Source organism: Carassius auratus, chromosome 28 (assembly GCF_003368295.1).
Source record: "Carassius auratus strain Wakin chromosome 28, ASM336829v1, whole genome shotgun sequence".
NCBI classification, from domain to species: domain Eukaryota; kingdom Metazoa; phylum Chordata; class Actinopteri; order Cypriniformes; family Cyprinidae; genus Carassius; species Carassius auratus.
This window is the reverse complement of record NC_039270.1, coordinates 6,121,766-6,144,087: the sequence shown is the minus strand read 5'-3', so window position 1 is coordinate 6,144,087 and position 22,322 is coordinate 6,121,766. Positions and strand designations below refer to the sequence as shown.

Sequence of the window (22,322 nt, the reverse complement as noted above, 5' to 3'; positions counted from 1 at the left end):
TTAAAATATATTTTTTAATTAATTTATTCACATTGACAGCTGCCCTTCAGTAGTATTAGTTTTACTCATAGCTTATGTTAACAAAGTGTACACATTTTATAAAAACCCTTTTTTAAAACAATTTATTGTATTAATTAGGTAAAGAATAAAAAAACATCACTTAACCTCGATAACTTAAATTGTATGCTTGTAAACAAACCCAGAAGATCATATTCTCCACCATCAATTTTTGTCAAATGTAACTACTGCATGTTTGTATTTTCACACTTACACAGCCTTTCTGCAGTTCCTCACAGCAGGTAAAAGTCTCCACCTCCCATTTTTTGATTTGGTGGTGAATTTTTTAAGCTCAAACTCATCCAGCACCTCCTCTGACATCAGGATTATGTTTGCCAAAGTTGAACATTGTGCAAGAGTGAGAGTGTTTTTTTTTGTTTCAGGCTTTAAAAATGCCTGCATTTTTTCAACAACTGAGTTATCCTTCATCTCAATCAAGCAGTGTGACAGATTTATCCATCTGTCAGGACTGACGTTGTTTTTCTGACCTAGTTTGAGGTTTTGGGTTATTTTCTTGATGTTCTCTGGGTTGTTCTCAGTGTGTATCAGTACTTCCTGTAAGAGTCTCTGATTGGACTCCAGTGAGACGCCATGAAGAAACCGAAGGAAGAGATCCAGGTGTCCAGTTTTACTGCTCAAGGCTTTACTCATTGCTCCTTTCAGAAACACATCCAGAGAAACTTTCTCACACTGAGTTCTGTTCTTTCCTGTCAGGAACATCTTCAGAACCTCACTGTTCTTGTGTAAATAGCAGAAAAACACATATAGTGCTGCAAAAAACTCCTGAAAGCTCAGATGAACAAAGCTGTAAACCTTCCTGTGATAAATCACAGATTCCTCTCTAAAGATCTCAGTGCAGATCCCAGAATACACTGAGGCGTCAGTGACGTCTATACCGCTCTCTCTCAGGTCCTCCTCATAAAACATCACATTGCCCTTCATCAGCTGATTGAAAGCCAGTTCAGCAAGTTTCACAATCACTTCTCTGTTGGACTGCAGGAGTTTCTCTGGATCTCTCTCTTCATACTTCTGGTTCCTCATCTTTGTTTGAATGAGCAGGAAGTAGATGTACATTTCAGTCAGAGTTTGAGGGATTTCTGCACTGAGATCTTGTTTCAGGATGTTTTGAAGCACAGTGGATGAGATCCAGCAGAAGACGGGTATGTGACACATGATGTGGAGGCTTCTTGCTCTTCTGATGTGTGAGATGATTCTGTTGGCTTGATGCTCGTCACTGATTCTCTTCCTGAAATATTCCTCCTTCTGAGGGTCATTGAATCCCTGAATCTCTGTCACACGGTTGATGTAGTTGGAGGGGATCTGATTGGCTGCTGCTGGTCTGGTGGTGATCCAGATGAGAGCAGAGGGAAGCAGATCTCCTCTCAGGAGGTTTGACATCAACAGACCCACTGATGAAATCTCAGTCACATCAGAAACTTTCTGACTGTCTGAAAACATCAGTGTAATTCTGCTTTCATCCAGACCATCAAAGATGAACACAACTTTACATTCATCATAAATCTTTGAGACCAGATCTTGAAGTTCAGGATGAAAGTCAAGCAGAAGTCTGTGAAGACTGTACTGATGATCTTTAATCAAGTTCAGCTCTCTAAATGTAAGCACAAACATGAAATCTACATCCTGATTGGCTTTTCCCTCGGCCCAGTCCAGAATGAACTTCTGCACAGAGACGGTTTTTCCAATTCCAGCGATGCCTTTAGAAAGAACAGTCTTTATTGTGTCTTTCTTCTCTCTTCTCTTCTCCTCATGTCCTGGTTCAGGTAAAGGATTAAAGATGTCATTGCAGTTGATTGGAGTGTCTTGGAGTGTCCTGTAACTTTTCTCCATCTGTAGCACTTCATGTTCTTCATTCACTCCTTCACTCTCTCCCTCTATGATGTACAGCTGTGTGTAAATACTGTTCAGGAGGGTTTGATTCTCTTGTAGTTTGACTCCCTCAAATAATCTCTCATACTTGTTCTTCATGCTGGTTTTGTGCTGGTCTTTGACTCTCTGAAGATCATCATGCTCTGGTTGATGAGAATCGAGCTGCAGAGCTGCTTCTGTGTCATGATGACTGATGTGGTTCTGATAGTAAGAAGATGTGAAGGTCTGACAGGATGCAAATCTGATCTGGTCAGCTCTCCCAGCACTGAAAACATATTAAGAAGAACAGAGATTCAAAAACAACCAGAAAATACCTTTATCAAAATAGATAAAATATTAAAAGCCTCTAATATTAAATTATTTTATTAATTGTTATTACTACTAAATGTATACAACATTTAGCTTACAATTGATCATTTAATAGACTCCTTGTAATTATAACACAATTTCTGTCTATTGTGGCCAGTTTACTTCCTGACATCACAAATTGAGTTTCTCAATGTTTTGTTACAAAGAACATGTTTCATATGCATTGTAGTTCATTCATGCACATCACGCATCTGAAGGCAGATAATGACCTACATTTTATTTAAATGATTACTGAATATTTAAATACTGAACACATGGTAAAACAGGACATTCAGACAGCACACATGAGGTAAAATATAGACTCCTCATCTACAATGCATGCCAACAGCAGACATTTTTCTACACACTGACCCTTTTGCCGTTTCTGATTCTGTTATGACGACCCGGTCTTTGATGAATATCAATACCTTGCACAGGGTATAAAATAAAAAATGTACGGTGTGATGTTTTTAATTACTTTGCTGTTACTTGTTGGTCATTTAATTTTTTTTTTTTTTTCTTGCTTAAATACTTTGTAATAATTTCTCTTTTGTTGTTGATAAGTGTTATAAGCTAAAGTGACTGCAACTTATGTTCACTCATTAATCACTTCAGTAGTGAATTACAAATAAACACATTTAGACCCTTGTCTGTTCATCTCTAAACCTCTTGATTTATCTTCTGCTTGGTAAAACAGAGGCTCTGGCTCATTATTTATACACAATGTTATTTGAGCGCTCCGGTTAAATCCCATGCCAATCTATCAGAAATCAATGAATATAATTATAATGTAATTATTTGTATCAACCACAACAACATTTTAATAGAGAGAGATTAATTATATTGTAGTCAGATAAAAATGTCATCCTGCAACTGTTTTTATTCTGATTATTGGTTCAAAATATATGTGTAAGCTTTCAGATTTACTGCCACAGAAATCCAATAGAGAAAAAGAAAGCACAAAAAGAAAGCTCAATTATTTCTTCAAAGTTTACTTTCATGAATTTTAATTATCTGATGCACTAATTATTTCTGACTAAAGAACTTGCAGAAATTAGATTTTATTTATTTATTTTTTGCACTCTCTTGGCTCTTGTTTCAAATGTTCCACCACACATGATTATACTCAGACAGGGTCAAAGGTCACTGCATCATTACTGAATTCAGGGGGCTAAAATATGTTACACCTGATACTCACACAGGGTCAGAGGTCACAGGTCCATCACTGAGATCAGGGAGATGATGAATGAAGTTGTTACTCTTCATAGACACACATCTAGATACTGGAGATACAGCTCTCTTTCTCTTCCTGTTGATTATACTGAGAAAGAGACAGAAATATTTGATATTGCTTCTCTGTAGTTTCTGAAGTCATCTGTCATCTTGAATTTATAAATTAACATTTGTCAAAACTAGAATGTGCATATCATATAGTTGTATTATATACACAATATTGACTTAATAAATTGCATAATTCAACCATTTACAAATTAAAAATAACCAGTATGCATGTGAAATAAAACTTGAATGAGAGGTACAGCTGGGAGCCCAGCAGCCAGAAAAAACATCCCAGTTGCCCTAAATGCTATTAAATGATATAAGTGAAACAGTGGTGGACGAAGTACACAAATCAAGTACTTAAGTAAAAGTACAGATACATATAATAAAATATTACTCCAGTAAGAGTAAGGGCCGTTTCATAGTCAACGCATCTGTACGCATACGCGTCCCCGAGGCTACGCATCGTTACGCTTCGGCCGCCATTATGCGTCGGTGCGTAGCCAAATGTGTCGTCCTAGTTTTTGATACGTGACGCGCCGATTCATGCAATACTATGCGTTGTCGGTGGGGGCGACATTGCAAGTATTGTACATTAATTCAAGTATATTGTGTTTACAGAAGAAGAAGGTTTGAATACATTGGCGGCCGAAGAGGAAAAATTATGTGAACTTATACGTATTCATCCACATTTATACGATAGTTCATCAGCAACAGAATACCCTCCTCTTCAGTTGCCATTGTGATCTGAATATCACGCGACCCGACTCTACTAATATCACCCGACTCTACTACCCCCTGTTGCGTGAGCGGTGTATTGCATACACGCATCACCCGTGACGCTTGCGTTCACTGTTTCGACTATGAAAGGGAGCGCGTCGCTCGCGTTGCTTGCTCGCGTTTCTCGCGTTGACTATGAATCGGCCCTAAAAGTACTCCTTTTTCAATTTTACTCAAGTGAAAGTACAAAAGTACTCGATTTATGTACTTAAGTAAAAAAGTACTGAAAGATAGATGTTTGCAATTGTATATAGGTTACTTAATTTAATTTTATATTAGCACATATTTTTTTATAATCAAAATACCTGGGATTTTTTTTTTTTCAAAATAACCACTATATGGAGTCAAGATAGATTTTTGTTGTTGATATGGACTACACTGATGAGAGTGATGTTAACTGTGAAGCTTACACTGTGATTTACCTGAGAGAAAACAGAGATGACCATCTGATTTTCACCAGTAAGAACAAAGTATTTTAAAGTTTGTTGTTTTACAGAACATCAAAGTTATATTTGACATGATAATAAGACCTTAAGTTAGGAAGGATATTTTAAAGAAAATATAATTATATTTTCATAATGATTTTTTCCTTCTCAAACCCTGTCTGTGGTTTAAAAACACCCCTGGCCAAACGGGGTGCATCTATTCCCACTTTGATAATTATTGTAGTTACCATGTTCTGAACATCACATCCTTTCTTTTGTCCCTAGATGTAATCTATATATATATATATATATATATATATATATATATATATAGGTGGTTGAATACAAATATTTGGACATTATTTATAAAAAATTACCTCAAGTTAGCACCAGCAAGCTTGTTAGCTAGACAGTTAGCATCAGCTAACAATATTTACTTATTTTCAGTACGGTTATGAATAAACATTCTGTCTACTCGTCTAGTTAATCTAAACAATATGCATATGTATAACGTTACTGTTGATAAACAATATAAAAACAGATGTCACATAGGACATGGATGGTAGCATTTTAATAAAACTGTTAACATTACGACAGCGGGGAATTGGAACGTGCACGAGTTATTGTATTTAATGTGTGTTTTTTAATGTTTTTTTTTAACCTAACATTGATGTGTCTGCATCGTCTGCACTCGAGCATTTCAGTGGGCTTAAATAGATCACTCTTTACAACGGATTTACATGTAGTTCCCAAACAACTGACAATTTTGACCTAAATATGATTTTCAGTTGCAATAATTAATCCAAAATTTCGACATTAATAACTTAGGCTATTTTTAGCAACATCAGACGCACGCGCGCTCACAAGATCTCCCGGTTCTTACTTCTGTAGACTCGCACTAAACGGTTCATTTGAATCAGTGAGTGGTCGACTCCAGGACAGCTGCAATCGGATCATTCTAATTCGTAAACTAATAGTTTGGTGTGATTCGCGATCCGATTTAAAAGTTTATTTTGAAAAGACTCAGTTCGTTCATGATGAATCAGACACCGCTTCTGCATGTCGGAGCACGTGATATATTATAGGAAGTAACGATATGTTTTATGAAATGTAGTGAAGTTAAAAGTACGATCTCATGCTTTGGAATGCAGTGAAGTAAAAGTTGCTCAAAATAAAACTATTCCAGTAAAGTACAGATACTAGAAAAATGTACTTAAGTAGAGTAACGAAGTAAAGCTACTCCGTTACTGTCCACCACTGAAGTGAAAACACTTCACACATCATTTAATAACATTTAGGGCAGCTGGGATGTTTTTTCTTCTTGCAAATACACATGTTAAACATGTAAACCTGTTTATCTTTTTCTTAACCATCTTTTTCTTTGCTAAAGCACAATTTGACAGTGTAAACCTAGAGAAAAACATCAGGGTTAGTTCAATATAATCAGATACGTGAGAAGCTAACTGTGTTGTTTGTGGGAAGCTGTCATAATTTCCCCTTACAGTTGCATGCTTGGCAAACAGCAGGGGTACAAGTCCCATTGAGGACAAAAATATCATTTTCAGGGTTTTTTTCCACAAAATGGTGAAAGGTTAGTAGTTCTCAAACTGTTTTTTTTCTTTCTAATTTTTAGACCTCAGTAAATGATTAACCGTTTGAAATTATTTCATATCCAAGTTTTACTACAGCAGAAACTTCATGATACACACCCAGGGTCAGAGGTCATAGCAGGTCCATCCCTGAGATTAGGGGGCAGAAACATGGAGTTGTTACTCTTCATAGACACACAGCTGAATCCTAGAGACCCTGCTCTCTGAGCGTCAACATCACTGAGATTATAAGGAGGCAGAAACATGGAGTTGTTACTCTTCATAGACACACAGCTGAACCCTGGAGACCCTGCGCTCTGAGCGTCAACATCACTGAGATTATAAGGAGGCAGAAACATGGAGTTGTTACTCTTCAGAGACACACAGCTGAATCCTGGAGACGCTGCTCTCGGAGCATCAACATCACTGAGATTATAAGGAGGCAGAAACATGGAGTCGTTACTCTTCATAGACACACAGCTGAATCCTGGAGACGCTGCTCTCGGAGCATCAACATCACTGAGATTATAAGGAGGCAGAAACATGGAGTTGTTACTCTTCAGAGACACACAGCTGAATCCTGGAGACCCTGCTCTCGGAGCATCAACATCACTGAGATTTGGGGGCAGAAACATGGAGTTGTTAATCTTCAGAGACACACAGCTGAATCCTGGAGATTCAGGAGCTGAAGCCTCCTGATCTTTCTCCTCATATGCACTCATTTTACAGGCTTTTCTGCTTTTCCTGCTAGATGAGACTTGATTTCAGACCTGTAAGTGAAATCAGAGAACATGCATTATAAACTGATTTTAGATACACTAGAGCAGTGGTTTTCAACCTGTGGTCTGGTGGTATTGCAGGTGGGCTGCCAATTACTATTAAAAGAAATAATAATATTGTTAATATATGTAAAAATGTCTAAGTCCTAACATAATAACATCATTTCATCATTTCATCATTATACACATAAGGATGGCGCCACAGATGGCTGCTTCAGTGCTTGGCTCTCCAGTGTTTGTGCTGTTTTTGTTCGTTTTTCCTGTTTTTTGTTTAAAGGGGGGGTGAAATGCTCGTTTTCACTCAATATTCTGTTAATCTTGAGTACCTATAGAGTAGTACTGCATCATTCATAACTCCAAAAAGTCTTTATTTTTATTATATTTATAAGAGAAAGATAGTCTGTACCGATTTTTCCCGGAAAAACACGAGCGCCTAGAGGCGTGACGTGTGGGCGGAGCTAAAGAATCACGAGCGCCAGTAAGCTTTTGAGTTGAGAGCATGTGGAAGCTGTGACACAGATCCAGAGGCTGAAATTTAACAAGAGCAGCACCAGCAAAGGCGGTATGCTATGTGGTATGTACTGAAACTGTATATATTTGCTTAGCGGTTTTGGAAAATGACTAAGTTCCACTTTATGTCGTCTTTTTTTTTTTTTTTTTTAAGCTGTACATGTGGAAAGTGCAGTTTGATGACAACATCGCATGTTGTTTACTTGATGTGCTTACGCGCTGATAGCTAAGTTAACAACACAGAGATATTTGAAGCAGTTTTACTCACCGCAAGTGGTTCCAACACACAATCGTGACCCTTTTCCGTTGGGACTGCATTATCCTTAAGAAATAAACGATGTGCAATACGAAATGCAGGGAACAAACAAAAACACTTGCACAACTCCGTTGATGCTCTGTAAAAATAAACTCCATCCACTGGTCCCTTAATGCTGTTTCTCTTTTGGTAATCTGTGCAGGGTTGTCTTGCCCTGGCAACCAAAAACAGACTTCTTTTGTGACTTTTCGCGACGCTCTCGCTCTGATCAGGCTGTGCTCAGCCTCTCAGTGCTCTGCTATACGGGAGCGCGCGCTCTTCCGGCAGGAGAGCGCGCAGTTAGGACCCATATAAGGAAATTCCGCTCCATCTAACGTCACACAGAGCCATACTCGAAAAAAACTTTCCGAAACTTGTGACAAACCGGAAGAGGTTTTTTTTGGAACAGAAATACTCCTTCAAACGTACAACTTAATTTTTGAAACTTTGTCCATGTTTAGCATGGGAATCCAACTCTTTAACAGTGTAAAAAACTCAGTATGCATGAAATAGCATTTCACCCCCCCTTTAACAAACACGATCAGTTTCACCAAGGATGAACTGCTGAACATTCGGCAGAACACACCACAAGATCTTTTACCGGATTTAAATTATTCAGACGTTTTACTGAACGTTGTCATCGGAGGAGCGGCGGCACTGATCAAGCACTTCAGGACGCGCAGACGGGGGAAGCTAGCGTGAGCGCTCGTCAGACTCAGGAAGCGCGGATTTCGAACGCCGTTGCCTAGCATCCATCTCGCAAATCTCCGCTCTCTACCAAACAAAACAGACGAACTGCTTCTGCTCTCTCGGACAAATAAGGATTTCTCTCACTCTGCTGCTCTGTGTTTCACGGAAACCTGGCTGAATGACGCCATACCGGACAGCGCGCTCCATCTGCCGGGCTTTCAGCTGTTCAGAGCGGATCGCGAATCAGAATCAACTGGGAAATCGCGCGGCGGCGGGACATGCTTTTACATCAATGAACGGTGGTGTACAGATGTAACTGTGTTAAAGAAGATGTGCTGTCCTGATCTAGAAATGCAGTTTGTCAACTGTAAGCCGTTCTATTCGCCGCGGGAGTTTCACTCCTTCATTCTGGTCAGTGTTTACATCCCTCCGCAAGCGCATGTGAGCTCAGCTTTACAGAAACTTGCTGATCAGATCACAGACACAGAACAACAACACCCGGACTCTGTTTTAATCATTCTCGGGGACTTTAACAAAGCCAATCTCTCCCGTGAACTGCCAAAATACAGACAGCATGTTACATGTCCCACCAGAGACAGTAATATATTGGATCACTGTTACACCACAATAAAGGATGCATATCACTCTGTTCCATGAGCAGCTTTGGGACGTTCTGATCACTGTCTGGTTCATCTTATACCGTCCTACAAGCAAAAACTTAAATCTGCTAAACCTGTAATAAGGACTGTGAAGAGATGGACCAGCGAAACAGAGCAGGATTTACAATCTTGTTTTGACCTCACTGATTGGAGTGTTTTTGAAGCTGCTACCACGGATCTGGACGAACTCACAGAGACCGTAACATCCTATATTAGTTTCTGTGAGGATATATGCATTCCTACCAGGACTTATTTAACATTCAACAATGATAAGCCATGGTTTACAGTAAAACTCAGACATCTTCGTCAGGTCAAAGAGGATGCCTACAGAAATGGGGACAGGGTCTTGTACAATCAGGCCAGGAACACACTGAACAAAGAGATCAAAGCGGCTAAAAAGACCTACGCTAAAAAAGGTCAAAGAGGATGCCTACAGAAATGGGGACAGGGTCTTGTACAATCAGGCCAGGAACACACTGAACAAAGAGATCAAAGCGGCTAAAAAGACCTACGCTAAAAAGTTGGAAGACCAGTTTACTTCCAACGACTCAACTTCAGTGTGGAGAGGTCTAAGAGCCATCACTAACTACAAGACACCATCCCCATGCACTGAGGCTAATCAACGACTTGCTAACGACCTGAATGAGTTTTATTTCAGATTTGAAACCCCCATCACCCATTCTGACCATCTCCCTACACAACCATTAACACATCCTGCAATCCCACCCTCCACACCTCCTGCTCTTCAAATCTGTGAAGATGATGTGCACCAGGTCTTCAAGAAGAACAAAAGAAGAAAAACACCAGGCCCAGATGGTGTTACACCAGCCTGTCTGAAAATCTGTGCTGACCAGCTGGCCCCCATCTTTTCACAGATCTTCAACAGATCCCTGGAGTTGTGTGAAGTGCCTTCCTGCTTCAAACGCTCCACCATCATAACCCAACCCAAAGAAACCCAAGATAGCAGAACTTAACGACTACAGACCTGTGGCTCTAACGTCTGTCGTCATGAAGTCGTTTGAAAAACTGGTTCTGGCTTATCTGAAGGACATCACTGGACCCTTACTGGACTCCCTCCAGTTTGCTTACCGAGCAAACAGGTCCGTGGATGATGCAATCAACATGGGATTGCACTTCATCCTGCAACATCTGGACAAAACAGGGACTTATGTGAGGATCCTATTTGTGGACTTTAGTTCGGCATTCAACACCATCATCCCAACAGCCCTTCAGACCAAACTGACCCAGCTCTCTGTTCCTAGCTCTATCTGTCAGTGGATCACCAGCTTTCTGACAGATAGGCAACAGTTAGTGAGACTGGGGAAATACACATCAAACAGCTGCTCCACCAACACTGGTGCCCCTCAGGGATGTGTTCTCTCCCCTCTGCTCTTCTCCCTGTACACCAACGACTGCACCTCTAAAGACCCCTCTGTCAAGCTCCTAAAGTTTGCAGACGACACTACAGTCATCGGCCTCATCCAGGACGGTGATGAGTCTGCTTACAGACAAGAGGTTGAGCAGCTGGCTGTCTGGTGCAGTCTTAACAACCTGGAGCTGAACACGCTCAAAACAGTGGAGATGATAGTGGACTTCAGGAGAAACCCACCTGCACTTTCCCCACTCATCATCATGAACAGCACTGTGACTGCAGTGGAGTCATTCAGATTCCTGGGAACCACCACCTCTCAGGACCTGAAGTGGGACAATCACATTGACTCCATCTTTAAAAAGGCCCAGCAAAGGTTGTATTTCCTTCGCCAGCTGAGGAAGTTTAACCTGCCACAGGAGCTGCTAAAACAGTTCTACTCGGCCGTCGTTGAGTCTGTCCTCTGTACTTCAATAACTGTCTGGTTTGGTTCAGCAACAAAATCAGACATTAGAAGACTACAGAGAACTGTTCGGACAGCTGAAAGGATTATTGGTGCTCCCCTGCCCACCCTTCAAGAACTGTATACATCCAGAGTGAGGAAAAGGGCTCAGAAAATCACTCTGGATCCCTCACATCCAAGTCACCCCATCTTTGAACTTTTGCCATCTGGCCGGCGCCTCAGAGCCGCAAACTACAGGTCTTCACGGGTCCAAAAATTCTTGCCCGAACCCGACAGAGACCCGTAATGTACCACAACGAACCGACCCGGACCAGACTGGACCTGACGTTGACATATTCCACCTTAAATTGCTATTACAAGTCAATAAACCTGTTGCGAAGAATACAGCTTTTTGTCTTACCTAATTTAAAGAGCCGTGGTCTCTCTTCCTTGTACCTGACTGCCTGTGATGCATTACAATCCTCCGTCAAGAAAGTTATTCATGTTATTCCTCTCGTTATTCCAAGTCCAAGCTGAATCCACTCATTATTTCAGCTTCAAAAGTCCACTTGATGTCACGGTGACGGATGACAAATGCTACTGTGCACATGTACATTCTGACTTGAGTTAATTCGCTTAATAACTTACACTGTTTGCCTTTTGAACTATAATAACGATCGCTCGTGCAATGCAATGGCCGCTGACATTATTTATTTACTATCATCTGATCTCTGTCTGTGCTCTCTGCTCTGCATCGAGTCTGAATCTGAACCACTTAAACTTTAAGATTAAACGGTTCATTTATAATATTATAAAAATGGGAGAAAATGCAAAACGCGGTTTGGCGGTCGAAGTGTCCCTCACTGCTTGCCATAGAAACATGACTGCACATGCGTGCTAGCTTTATCAACCTAAAATGCCTTAACACAATTTGAGCGTAATAGAAAACATTCATGTGAGAGTTCACCTCAGATTGTGTTGCTGATTTGAAATATATTAAACATGAGTTTGTCAAGTCTGCAAGCATTACCGTGTGTGCACTTGTATTAACTCGAGTCTGCGAGCGAGAGAGAGAGAGATCACTTTTTTTTGGCTCACTCTTTTCTTTTCCTAATTTTACAAGTTGCAAGTTACAAAAAACACAAGTAGTCTTTGATAACGGCCGGATGTTCTCCGAGTCCGATGACTCCGATCGGCGATCGCACGGGTATTACACACAATGTTAAACAGACCCGGGACCCGAGGTAATAGATTCGGACCCGACCCGGACCCGGCTGATGATTTAAAATATAGACCCGCACTCGTACAGGTCCCGGGTCGGGTCCGGGGTCGACGGGTCTCGGGTGCACTGTGAAGACCTCTACCGCAAACACCAGAACAGCAAGGCACAAGAACAGTTTCTTGCCCCAGGCAATCTACCTCATGAACAGTTAAATGTTCTCTACTTCTGCTTATAAACGTGCAATATCCTTATATTTATTTGTTAACCCTCCATCCTAGAACATTCCTGCATCTCACTCAATCCTATTCCATTATCATTTATAGCACAATTGTTTATACACTTATTTATTTGCCAATTTGTAAATCTTTTTTTTTTTTTTTTCTGTGTGTTGTTGTCTCTGTGTACTGGAAGCTTATGTCACTAAAACAAATTCCTTGTATGCTTAAGCATACTTGGCAATAAAGCTCTTTCTGATTCTGATTTCATATATATATAATTAAATAACAAAAATACATATTAAACTGTAACTTTGCTTCCACTATTCAAGCTCGCTGATTGGTTTAAGAATAAACCACCAATTTATATTTTTGTTGCATATGCTACAGAACAACAAATTCAAACATGCATAAATGGCTGTCAATGTCTTTCCTCCTGACTGCTTGCCCCACTGACTATCTACCCGCTGCCGAGCTCTGCCTGGATCTGGTTTTCCCGTTTTGTTGAACGTGCCAGACAGAGTTATTTTCTGTTCATTGCCAGTTCATTCTAGGGCTGTGCGATTAATAGAAATCGTCATAAAATCACGATTTGAGCATGCGTGATTTCTAAATGGCTTTATAGCACGGTTTTCCACAGCCCTGACCTCCAGCAGTATGCTATCCGATGATCCAATCAGAATGCAACACGCCTAGCGCGAGAACAGAACAGAGACTGGGCATATACCTAACTCCAGGTTCACACACTGTCTGTGATGCGCCTTTTTTCTGAGCCCATGTTAACGGATCAGAGCGTTCACACTGCATGCGGTGAAAGGCTAGAAATAGAAACGTGCGAAAATAATTAATATCTAGCACATGAGCATAGAGAGAATTGTGAGTGCACAGGACGCAGTTTAAGTGAGAGGAGACACGTTTTAAGTGTGCACACTCTGCGTGCAGAGCAGCGTGTATCTGAGCAAGCACGTCTGGTTTTGTGACAGAGCAAAGGAAATCTGCTTGCGAACAGAGAGTAGGCCTATGTGTGAACCTGTATAATGTATAACAAATCTATTTCAACACCTGAGCCACCGCTACAATTAATGAGCTCTATGAACAATGCATGGAAAAAAAAAAGTCCCTGGACACGGATCTAGAAATTTTTTACACTTTTACTATAGTGATTATTTTGACTTATGTCTGTTCTAGAGATGTTACAATTTTTTGATAAAGCTCTAATTGGTTTCTTTTGGAAATATGTTTTAAATGCATCCTGAATGCATTTATGACTGTAAAGCATATCTGTGTGTATTGTGATTAAAATCAAAATAGCAAAAATTATCAAAGAAATCGCGATAGTTTTTTTTTTTTTTTTTGTCCATATCGCACAGCCCTAGTTCATTCAATAAATAAAGTTAACAATCTAGCTTCTGAGTACCAAGTTATTAACCCAACAATAGTGTGGTCAGTTAATGTTTTTGCAGTGGGCCGCGCAAACATATGTGTTTGGTTGTGTGGGCCGCGAGTTGAAAAAGGTTGGGAACCACTGCACTAGAGTTTTACTTATTAACATTTATCTTAACCATTTTCAGGATTATTGGAAATAATTGTAATAGTCCACATAGAACTCTGCAGGTCTCTTCACATAAGATACACTATTTCACAGCATTGCTCTGCGTAAAATTTGAATATAAGTGAATATACAAATTCACTCTTTGCCAGTAGGTGGCGGTGGTAAAACAGCCGAATTATAGTCGTTACATAAAGAACAAACTGACTACGTTATTACAGGCATTATAAAGATCTAATATGAAAAGAAAATGCCATCAAAACTTTCCTGGCCAAAGTGTGAGTTCACAAGTATGAATTAAACACACACACAAAAAATATATATTCAAGCTACCTCTTGGCAAATTGGCTTAAAGGGACAATAAGTAACTTTTTAGGTATTTTATTATCTAAAATCAATATTTTTATTCATAAATATGCCCTCAATGGTGTACAAATACCTATGCCAATGTTTAAACTAATCCTCGTAAATGAAGAATTTATTATCTTTATATACATGGGACGGGTAGGTCGACGGAGGCTTCCATGTAGTTCCGCCATCTTGCAAAACTATAATAGCAGAGAGGGACAAAAAGTACTAAGCCAACGCGTTTCCACAACGCGTTTTCGGTCAGAGCCAGAAACGCAGGTGCAGAGCAGTGAGAGGCGCTTGAAACTGCACCGGCAAGTTTAAAAGTCTGGATTGCATTCTTATTATGGACCATACATATGCCGCGCCACAGGAGAAGAAAACATAGTCGCCAAAACAGTCAAAAATAGAACGTAAAAGGAAACGTGACCGTAGATTACAGAAAACAAGAGTTAATGTCGGGGAAGCTTTTTCTAGGTGGAAAGAGCTAATGCTGGATAAAGATTTCAAAAGAGACGCTGAAGTGGCCAGTTTTCTTCTCGACAGGTAAGTCAGTGTTACAGTCTATATTATAATATTTTTTTTATATCTAACAATGCACAATGAAAATATAACGAATAAATTAGACATAACTACTAATTACAATATTTCATGTTTTCCACAGTAATTCATACTGTAACATTCGTTTGTTTATGGTCATGTTGCAGTTTGTTTGAAATAACACACCTGTTCACCTGAAGGAAAACTCAACGAAGTGCTATTAGAAGACATCCTGTCAAAGCTTTTTGGTACATATCGCCTACCGTAGATGCAACGCGCATTTGAAAAAGCGAGGCGCTGGAGAGCAAAATTAGTTTGAATGCAAAATACAATTTCACCACTAGATGGGAGTAATTCCTACTTAGTGTCCCTTTAAATGTGGGCTATTTAGTGATTATGTTTTTATTTTAGCTTCCGCTAACTGTCATACGGTACACACATTCATGAGAGAGTGGTGTCCGGCGGATGACGTAGGATGTATGCAAACGTGGTGATGACAAACGCAAAAGTGACAAACGTGGAAGTGCAGAGAAGAGATCGAAAAAAAAACACCAGTCATGAATTAGTAGTACAAAACAAGGATTTGTAAAGAAAAATGTCTGAGGATTTCGATATAAGCCAAGAGGACACTGGTTTTCCTTTGCTGACAAACAAAACTAGTTTTTTCACGAGACTAAAAATATATGCATATTTTAAATATGCATATTTTTCTCACACAAAAGCATCAATTCACTTCAGAAGGCCTTTATTAACCCCACAGAGCCGTGTGGACGTATTTTATAATGGAGGGGATAAATTTTTTTTTACTTCAAATTTTGGGCTACCATCCACTCCGGGGCTGTCACGCTGTTTTGTGTTTGTTTTATCATTAAAGTTTTATTTAAATATTCGTCGGTTCCCTCCTCCTTCTTCCTACTAAAGAACTGCAGTATTACACTGCGGTCAAGCCAGCCGCCAAGTAGAAAAGCACGGTCAATCTAGCCGCCACGTTATTTCCAGGGTCGCGTATAAACTGCGTACTACGGTAATACCGTCTGAGAACTGATCTGAATGGAGTGCTCTTCCAGCGAACTCTACTTTTTCCCCCAACACACAGTCGGTTACTGTCTGATGCTGAATACCAAAATAAAAAGCCTCTACTACTCATATTACAAAATAAGAAGAATAATATATGCTTGCTGCATCTCTACATTTGAAAAGCTATACAAATAAAAGTTCTAGAATGCACAGACTGGTTCCACCTCAGACAGACAGTACAGTGTCAGCTTCATGCTGCTGCATCTACTTTCAAATATCTATAAAAATAAAAGTTATGGATTGCACAGACCACTTTCACCTCAGATTGAGAGTACACTTTACCACAATCTCAACTGCATCGTTTCAGGACTGTCTGATGCGTAATTACAAAATAAGAGCCCCCCAAATATCATAAATGAGATGCTGCATCTCTACATTCAAAAATCTATAAAAATAAAAGTTATAGATTGCACAGACCACTTTCACCCCAGATTGAGAGTACATCTTGCCACAATGTCAGCTGCATCGTTTCAGGACTGTCTGATGTGCAATTACAAAATAAGAGCCCCCCAAATATCATAAATAAGATGCTGCATCTCTACATTCAAAAATCTATAAAAATAAAAGTTATAGATTGCACAGACCACTTTCACCTCAGATTGAGAGTACACCTTGCCACAATGTCAGCTGCATCGTTTCAGGACAGTCTGATGTGGAATTACAAAATAAGAGCCCCCCAAATATCATAAATGAGATGCTGCATCTCTACATTCAAAAATCTATAAAAATAAAAGTTATAGATTGCACAGACCACTTTCACGTCAGATTGACGGTACACCTTGCCACAATGTCAGCTGCATCGTTTCAGGACAGTCTGATGTGGAATTACAAAATAAGAGTCTCCCAAATCTCATAAACAAGCTTCTGCAGTCTATATGCAATCTATAAAAATTTTTCATATATAATTTTGAAAGTAGAGCTGAAGCAGCTTGTTTATGAGATTTGAGAGGCTCTTATTTTGTAATTACACATCAGACCGTCCTGAAACAATGCAGCTGACATTTTGGCTAGGTGTACTCTAAATCTGAGGTGAAAGTGGCCTGTGCAATCAATAATTTTTTAAAATATATAATTTCGAAAGTAGAGATGCTGCAGCTTATTTTTGAGATTTGGGAGGCTTTTATTTTGTAATTACACATCAGACTGTCCTGAAACGATGCAGCTGACATTGTGGCAAGGTGTACTCTCAATCTGAGGTGAAAGTGGCCTGTGCAATCTAGAATTTAGATTTTTATAGATTTTTGAATATAGGGATGCAGCATCCTATTTATGAGATTTGGGAGGCTCTTATTTTGTAATCTCACATCAGACCGTCCTGAAACGATGCAGCTGACATTGTGGCAAGGTGTACTCTCAATCTGAGGTGAAAATGGTCTGTGCAATCTATAACTTTAAATTTTATAGATTTTCTGAAATAGATGCAGCATCTCATTTATGATATTTGGGAGGCTGTTATTTTGTAATTCCACATCAGACTGTCCTGAAACGATGCAGCTGACATTGTGGCAAGGTGTACTCTCAATCTGAGGTGAAAGTGGCCTGTGCAATCTAGAACTTAGATTTTTATAGATTTTTTAATATAGGGATGCAGCATCCTATTTATGAGATTTGGGAGGCTCTTATTTTGTAATCTCACATCAGACCGTCCTGAAACAATGCATCTGACATTGTGGCAAGGTGTACTCTCAATCTGAGGTGAAAGCGGTCTGTGCAATCTATAACTTAGATTTTTATAGATTTTTGAAAATAGAGATGCAGCATCCCATTTATGAGATTTGTGAGGCTCTTATTTTGTAATTACACATCAGACTGTCCTGAAACGATGCAGCTGACATTGTGGCAAGGTGTACTCTCAATCTGAGGTGAAAGTGGCCTGTGCAATCTAGAACTTAGATTTTTTAAGATTTTTTAAAATAGAGATGCAGCATCTCATTTATGAGATTTGGGAGGCTCTTATTTTGTAATTCCACATCAGAATGTACTGAAACGATGCAGCTGACATTGTGGCAAGGTGTACTCTCAATTTGAGGTGAAAGTGGCCTGTGCAATCTATAACTTACATTTTTATAGATATTTGAAAGTAGATGCAGCAGCATGAAGCTGACACTGTACTTTCTGTCTGTGCATTCTAGAACTTTTATTTGTATAGCTTTTCGAATGTAGAGATGCAGCAAGCATATATTATTCTTCTTATTTTGTTATATGAGTATTAGAGGGTTTTTATTTTGGTATTCAGCATCAGACAGTAACGGACTGTGTGTTGGGGGGAAAAGTAGAGTTCGCTGGAAGAGCACTCCATTCAGATCAGTTCTCAGACGGTATTACCGTAGTACGCAGTTTATACGCGACCCTGGAAATAACGTGGCGGCTAGATTGACCGTGGTTTTCTACTTTGTGGCTGGCTTGACCGCAGTATTATTACACTGGTCCCGAAACTCGGAACGATCCGCGGTGCCATCGAGCTGGGCGAGGGAGTCTGCCGCCCTGGACGCTCGAGGCAGTGGGCCGGTCGTCTGTCCCCCCGGCAACTCACTCCAGCCCACCTCCTCAAGCGTCCAAGGCGACAGACTGCTCTGCCCTGCTCGATGGCACCGCGGATTCACCACAGCGGCGAGGGATCAACGGCAGCGCGTCCCTCCTTCCTCCCGGGTTCGGCACCAGTGTAACCATAGTGCGAACTACGGGGGAGCTAGGGGGAGCTCGGCTCCCCTTAATAAGACATGGGCTCCCCTGAAAACGAGAAATTTTAAATTTTGGGGGGTCTCAAAAATATTAACAATATGAATATTTTGAAGTGCAATTTCAGTTGTGCAATGTGTTCATGATGGATTATTAAGGGTAAAATAGCAAAAATATTATTCATTCATGCATGACGGCGATTAAAACCTAATTTACTTCAATAAAGATTACTATACATGCTATTCTTGTAATGAGCATCAAGGTGTGGGGGCGCTGCGCTGCAAATTCCCCGTTAGTATGTCATATATTCTTAGAAAAAAAATAAACGTTGGAGGCCATTTATCACGCGCAAAGTCCTTAATTCATTCTGCAGTTATAGCATCATAGCAATGATAGCAATGGTAAAAAGAAAACACGGCAGTTTAATTAATTTGGGTTTTATTAAGAAATTATGTAGTGATGACATTAATAGCACGACTGATTCACCTGCTGCACACACTTATTAGACCTCCCGCCGCGCGCCCACTGTGACAACCAAGAAGCTGAAGAAAAGTTATCTCTGGCTGTAGATGGTAATAGCTCGTCAGAGGCCGGTGTAGCAGTCGATTCTGTTCCCCTCGCAATGTCTGTTTCCCCTCGGGTTGCCAGGTCCATGTAATAAACCCAACCAAATAGCTAATCAAACATTTTCCCAAAGTAGCCTAACACTTAACACTCCCGCGTACAAACACACCGGACACACTTGGATGTAAGGAAAGCAAAAAGGGATACATTTTTGCTACACTGCAACATAGTAAAATGGTTCTCACACTCCAGTTTATGTTCTATTTTTGTTATTTATCTAGAAGTTGTTCCATTATTTTTGTCTTGTTTTTTTACATTTCAAGTTGAAAAACCTCTCGTCTTAAATTTATTTTCAAGTTTAGGATTTAGGACGGTATTTTGATCAATTTTACTTGCCGTACATCCAGTCATGCTTCTTGCGCACGCTAGTTCTGATCGTACGTATAGTAACTCGGCAACTACGCAAGAATTGTAGTATGTTTGCGTAAAGGGGAACAGAAATTCCGAGGGGAACAGAATCGACTGCTACACCGGTCACGATCCTAACCCCTCTTAGTCCGAGTCCTCTCTCCCGTTAAACTGGAACAGCCACCAGTGGAGAGACTGTAAGAAGCTTGGGGTGCATCTCTTGTAAGGATGCAAAAAAAAACCTTCTTCTTTCTGAAAAGTTACCTGGCACGCACTTGTTTGAGGAGTGGATTAATGGGGAAATAAGCAGCGCTGCTCAGAACAAGTTGCGAAAAATATATATAAACAGGCTTTTTGTGGGTGGCTGTTTGTTTGCTGTTAGACCTATCCGTTTGTGTAGATAAGGCATATAAATATAGGCCTACAGTAATGCATATACAGTTGTAGCTGTTATGTATCTTTGTAAGTCATTGTAAGTCCTTTTTTGAGGCACTCATGTCGATAAAATATAATAATAGTGCATATACTTGTAACAGTCCTTATTTGAGGCACACGCAAGCACACAACCCCCCCCCCAAAAAAAGTGGGCTCCCCCAGAGGACACGGTATAGTTCGAACACTGAGTGTAACGCATAATGCCACGCAAAACCAAAACCAAAACACAAAACCAAACCCAGGCCTGGGCCGCTCTCGTCCTTCACCGTCGTTCTCACGGCTCTCAGACCTGCCCCACTCGTCACAACTGATAACATAATAAATGGACATCAGAGAACAGTTCAAAGTAAAAATGGCCCCGTGTATCAGCCTAAATCTTCATACTGACATATGATATCTACGCACATGAATTCGCACTGTGTGACGTTACAGAAAACTCATTGTCCGGTTCCTTTCACGCAGCAGGGGATCATAGAAAATGCTGTTGTCCTTTGAGTGTATGTTTGTTTATAGAATAAGGTTGTCACTGCTGCGAACTCCTAAATATACAAATAATTATTCGAAAAATATAATTGATGCGCAGCTAGGCCTCTCCCCAGTGTAGGCCCGTGGGCTTCAGGCCTCTAAAGCCCGTGTTTTAATGCACCTCTGCATGTACCTCATGTGACGTGTGTTTAGGCGAAAACGATATTGATATTACAGCTATTAAACATTATAACCAACTTACCGTGACATGTGAAGGTATTTTCTGGTTTTGAATCCTGCGAGATGGCGTCTAGTCCTCCGATATGAAAACGAGATGGCGTCTAGTCCTCCGAAAACTTTTACTTTCACTTTGACCTTCTTCTTCTGGTGCTGTTTAATGGCGCTTTACAAGGCAACTGAAGAATTACTGCCTTCGACTGGACTGGAGTGTGAAACAGCAACAGGATAGAAGGAGAACACATTGGACTGTCCCACATCACAGTTAAACCTCTCTCAATCTCTTAATAAACCCCTATATTTCCTTAAATAAATGGAAAGATTTATTAATACTGCAACATTTAGTAATATTCTCAGCTGTTTATACACTGAACAAAATGATATATTTTTTTTAAGGTTAGTGGCTGCAAACAATTTATTTTGGCTACATTTAATAAAATAAAGAAATAAATAATACACTCCGAGAAGCAGTATTTATACTAACGTTTCTGTTCCTGTGTTCCTCTGATATTATTACCACTCCGAAACCGGGTTCAGGTGGAATAAATACCGGTTAATACGTTATGTTATTAGCATTTTATTAGCCCTATTACTTTCCAAAATAATGAAGGACAAAATACCTGTAGTCTTAAGCAAAATGTTTACAAACATTATAAAAACAGTCCATAAATAGAAAGTAATTCGCACAAGAGTGGTATGGATTTTTAATGTTGACCTGGTCAAATTATTCAACATAATTCATTCAAGGAGAAAATTGAGATAAAATGTCATTTTAGAGAAATTAATTATGTGTGTCAAGCCATCCCTCCTTCTCTAAATACAATTAGCCTAATACAAAACACCCTTACATATTCACATGTATCTGTTAAACAGCCTGAGTTGAAGATTGGAGAAGTATGGACTATATTGGTTACATGTTTAATGTGAGAACAAAGTAAGGAATGTTTTAAAATTGAAGTTATTTTCAGATTTCAAAACACCCTCAAAAATAAAACATTTCGAAAATTAAATATTTAAAAGCAAATCCTGTTAATGGCCAATTCCACCCAAATTAAATTCGATCAGTTTAAGATTATTAATGACGCCGAGATTTGATGCAAAAGATTTAGTTTTGAGGTAGATCTTTGTGCTTTTTGTTTAGAAGAGCCTCAAACCACTGAACATTAATTTTTTCTTTGTCCAGTCACATTGCAGTTCTGTCAGGATCTTTGCAGCTGGCTAAACATTGATATACACATCTTCCATCACTAAATTTGTTTCAGGTTTTGGTTTATGCACGAAAAAGATGCCATTGATGACGCTAAACATTAATACAATGTGTAAATATCATCTGCCCAAACGTGGAACAACAGATTGACGATATAAATAACGATTGACAACTTGACTTTATATTGGATGGAGATGTAATTGGAAGGGTTTATTTTTCATATTCATGTTGTTGTTTCCTTGCATGAGTTTGTAAATTGATATGGCTC

General features: G+C 39.7%; 1 protein-coding gene across 2 annotated transcripts in view; it reads right to left on the bottom strand.

Moving 5' to 3' along the window:
- The window catches only part of LOC113046580 (NACHT, LRR and PYD domains-containing protein 12-like), a 55,412-nt gene extending 34,433 nt beyond the window's left edge, over window positions 1-20,979 (bottom strand). Inside the window, exons 1-4 of one of the 2 annotated variants that reach the window (XM_026207411.1) lie at window positions 20,873-20,979; window positions 6,485-7,134; window positions 3,491-3,613; window positions 272-2,209 (exon numbers count right to left, since the gene is read on the bottom strand). In XM_026207411.1, the coding sequence (XP_026063196.1) occupies window positions 272-2,209; window positions 3,491-3,613; window positions 6,485-7,086 (2,663 nt within the window). In that variant the 5' untranslated portion in view covers window positions 7,087-7,134; window positions 20,873-20,979. The remainder of the gene's footprint in view (window positions 1-271; window positions 2,210-3,490; window positions 3,614-6,484; window positions 7,135-20,872) is intronic. The other variant, XM_026207412.1, reaches the window with a different exon arrangement.
- Between the last annotated feature and the right edge of the window lie 1,343 nt (window positions 20,980-22,322).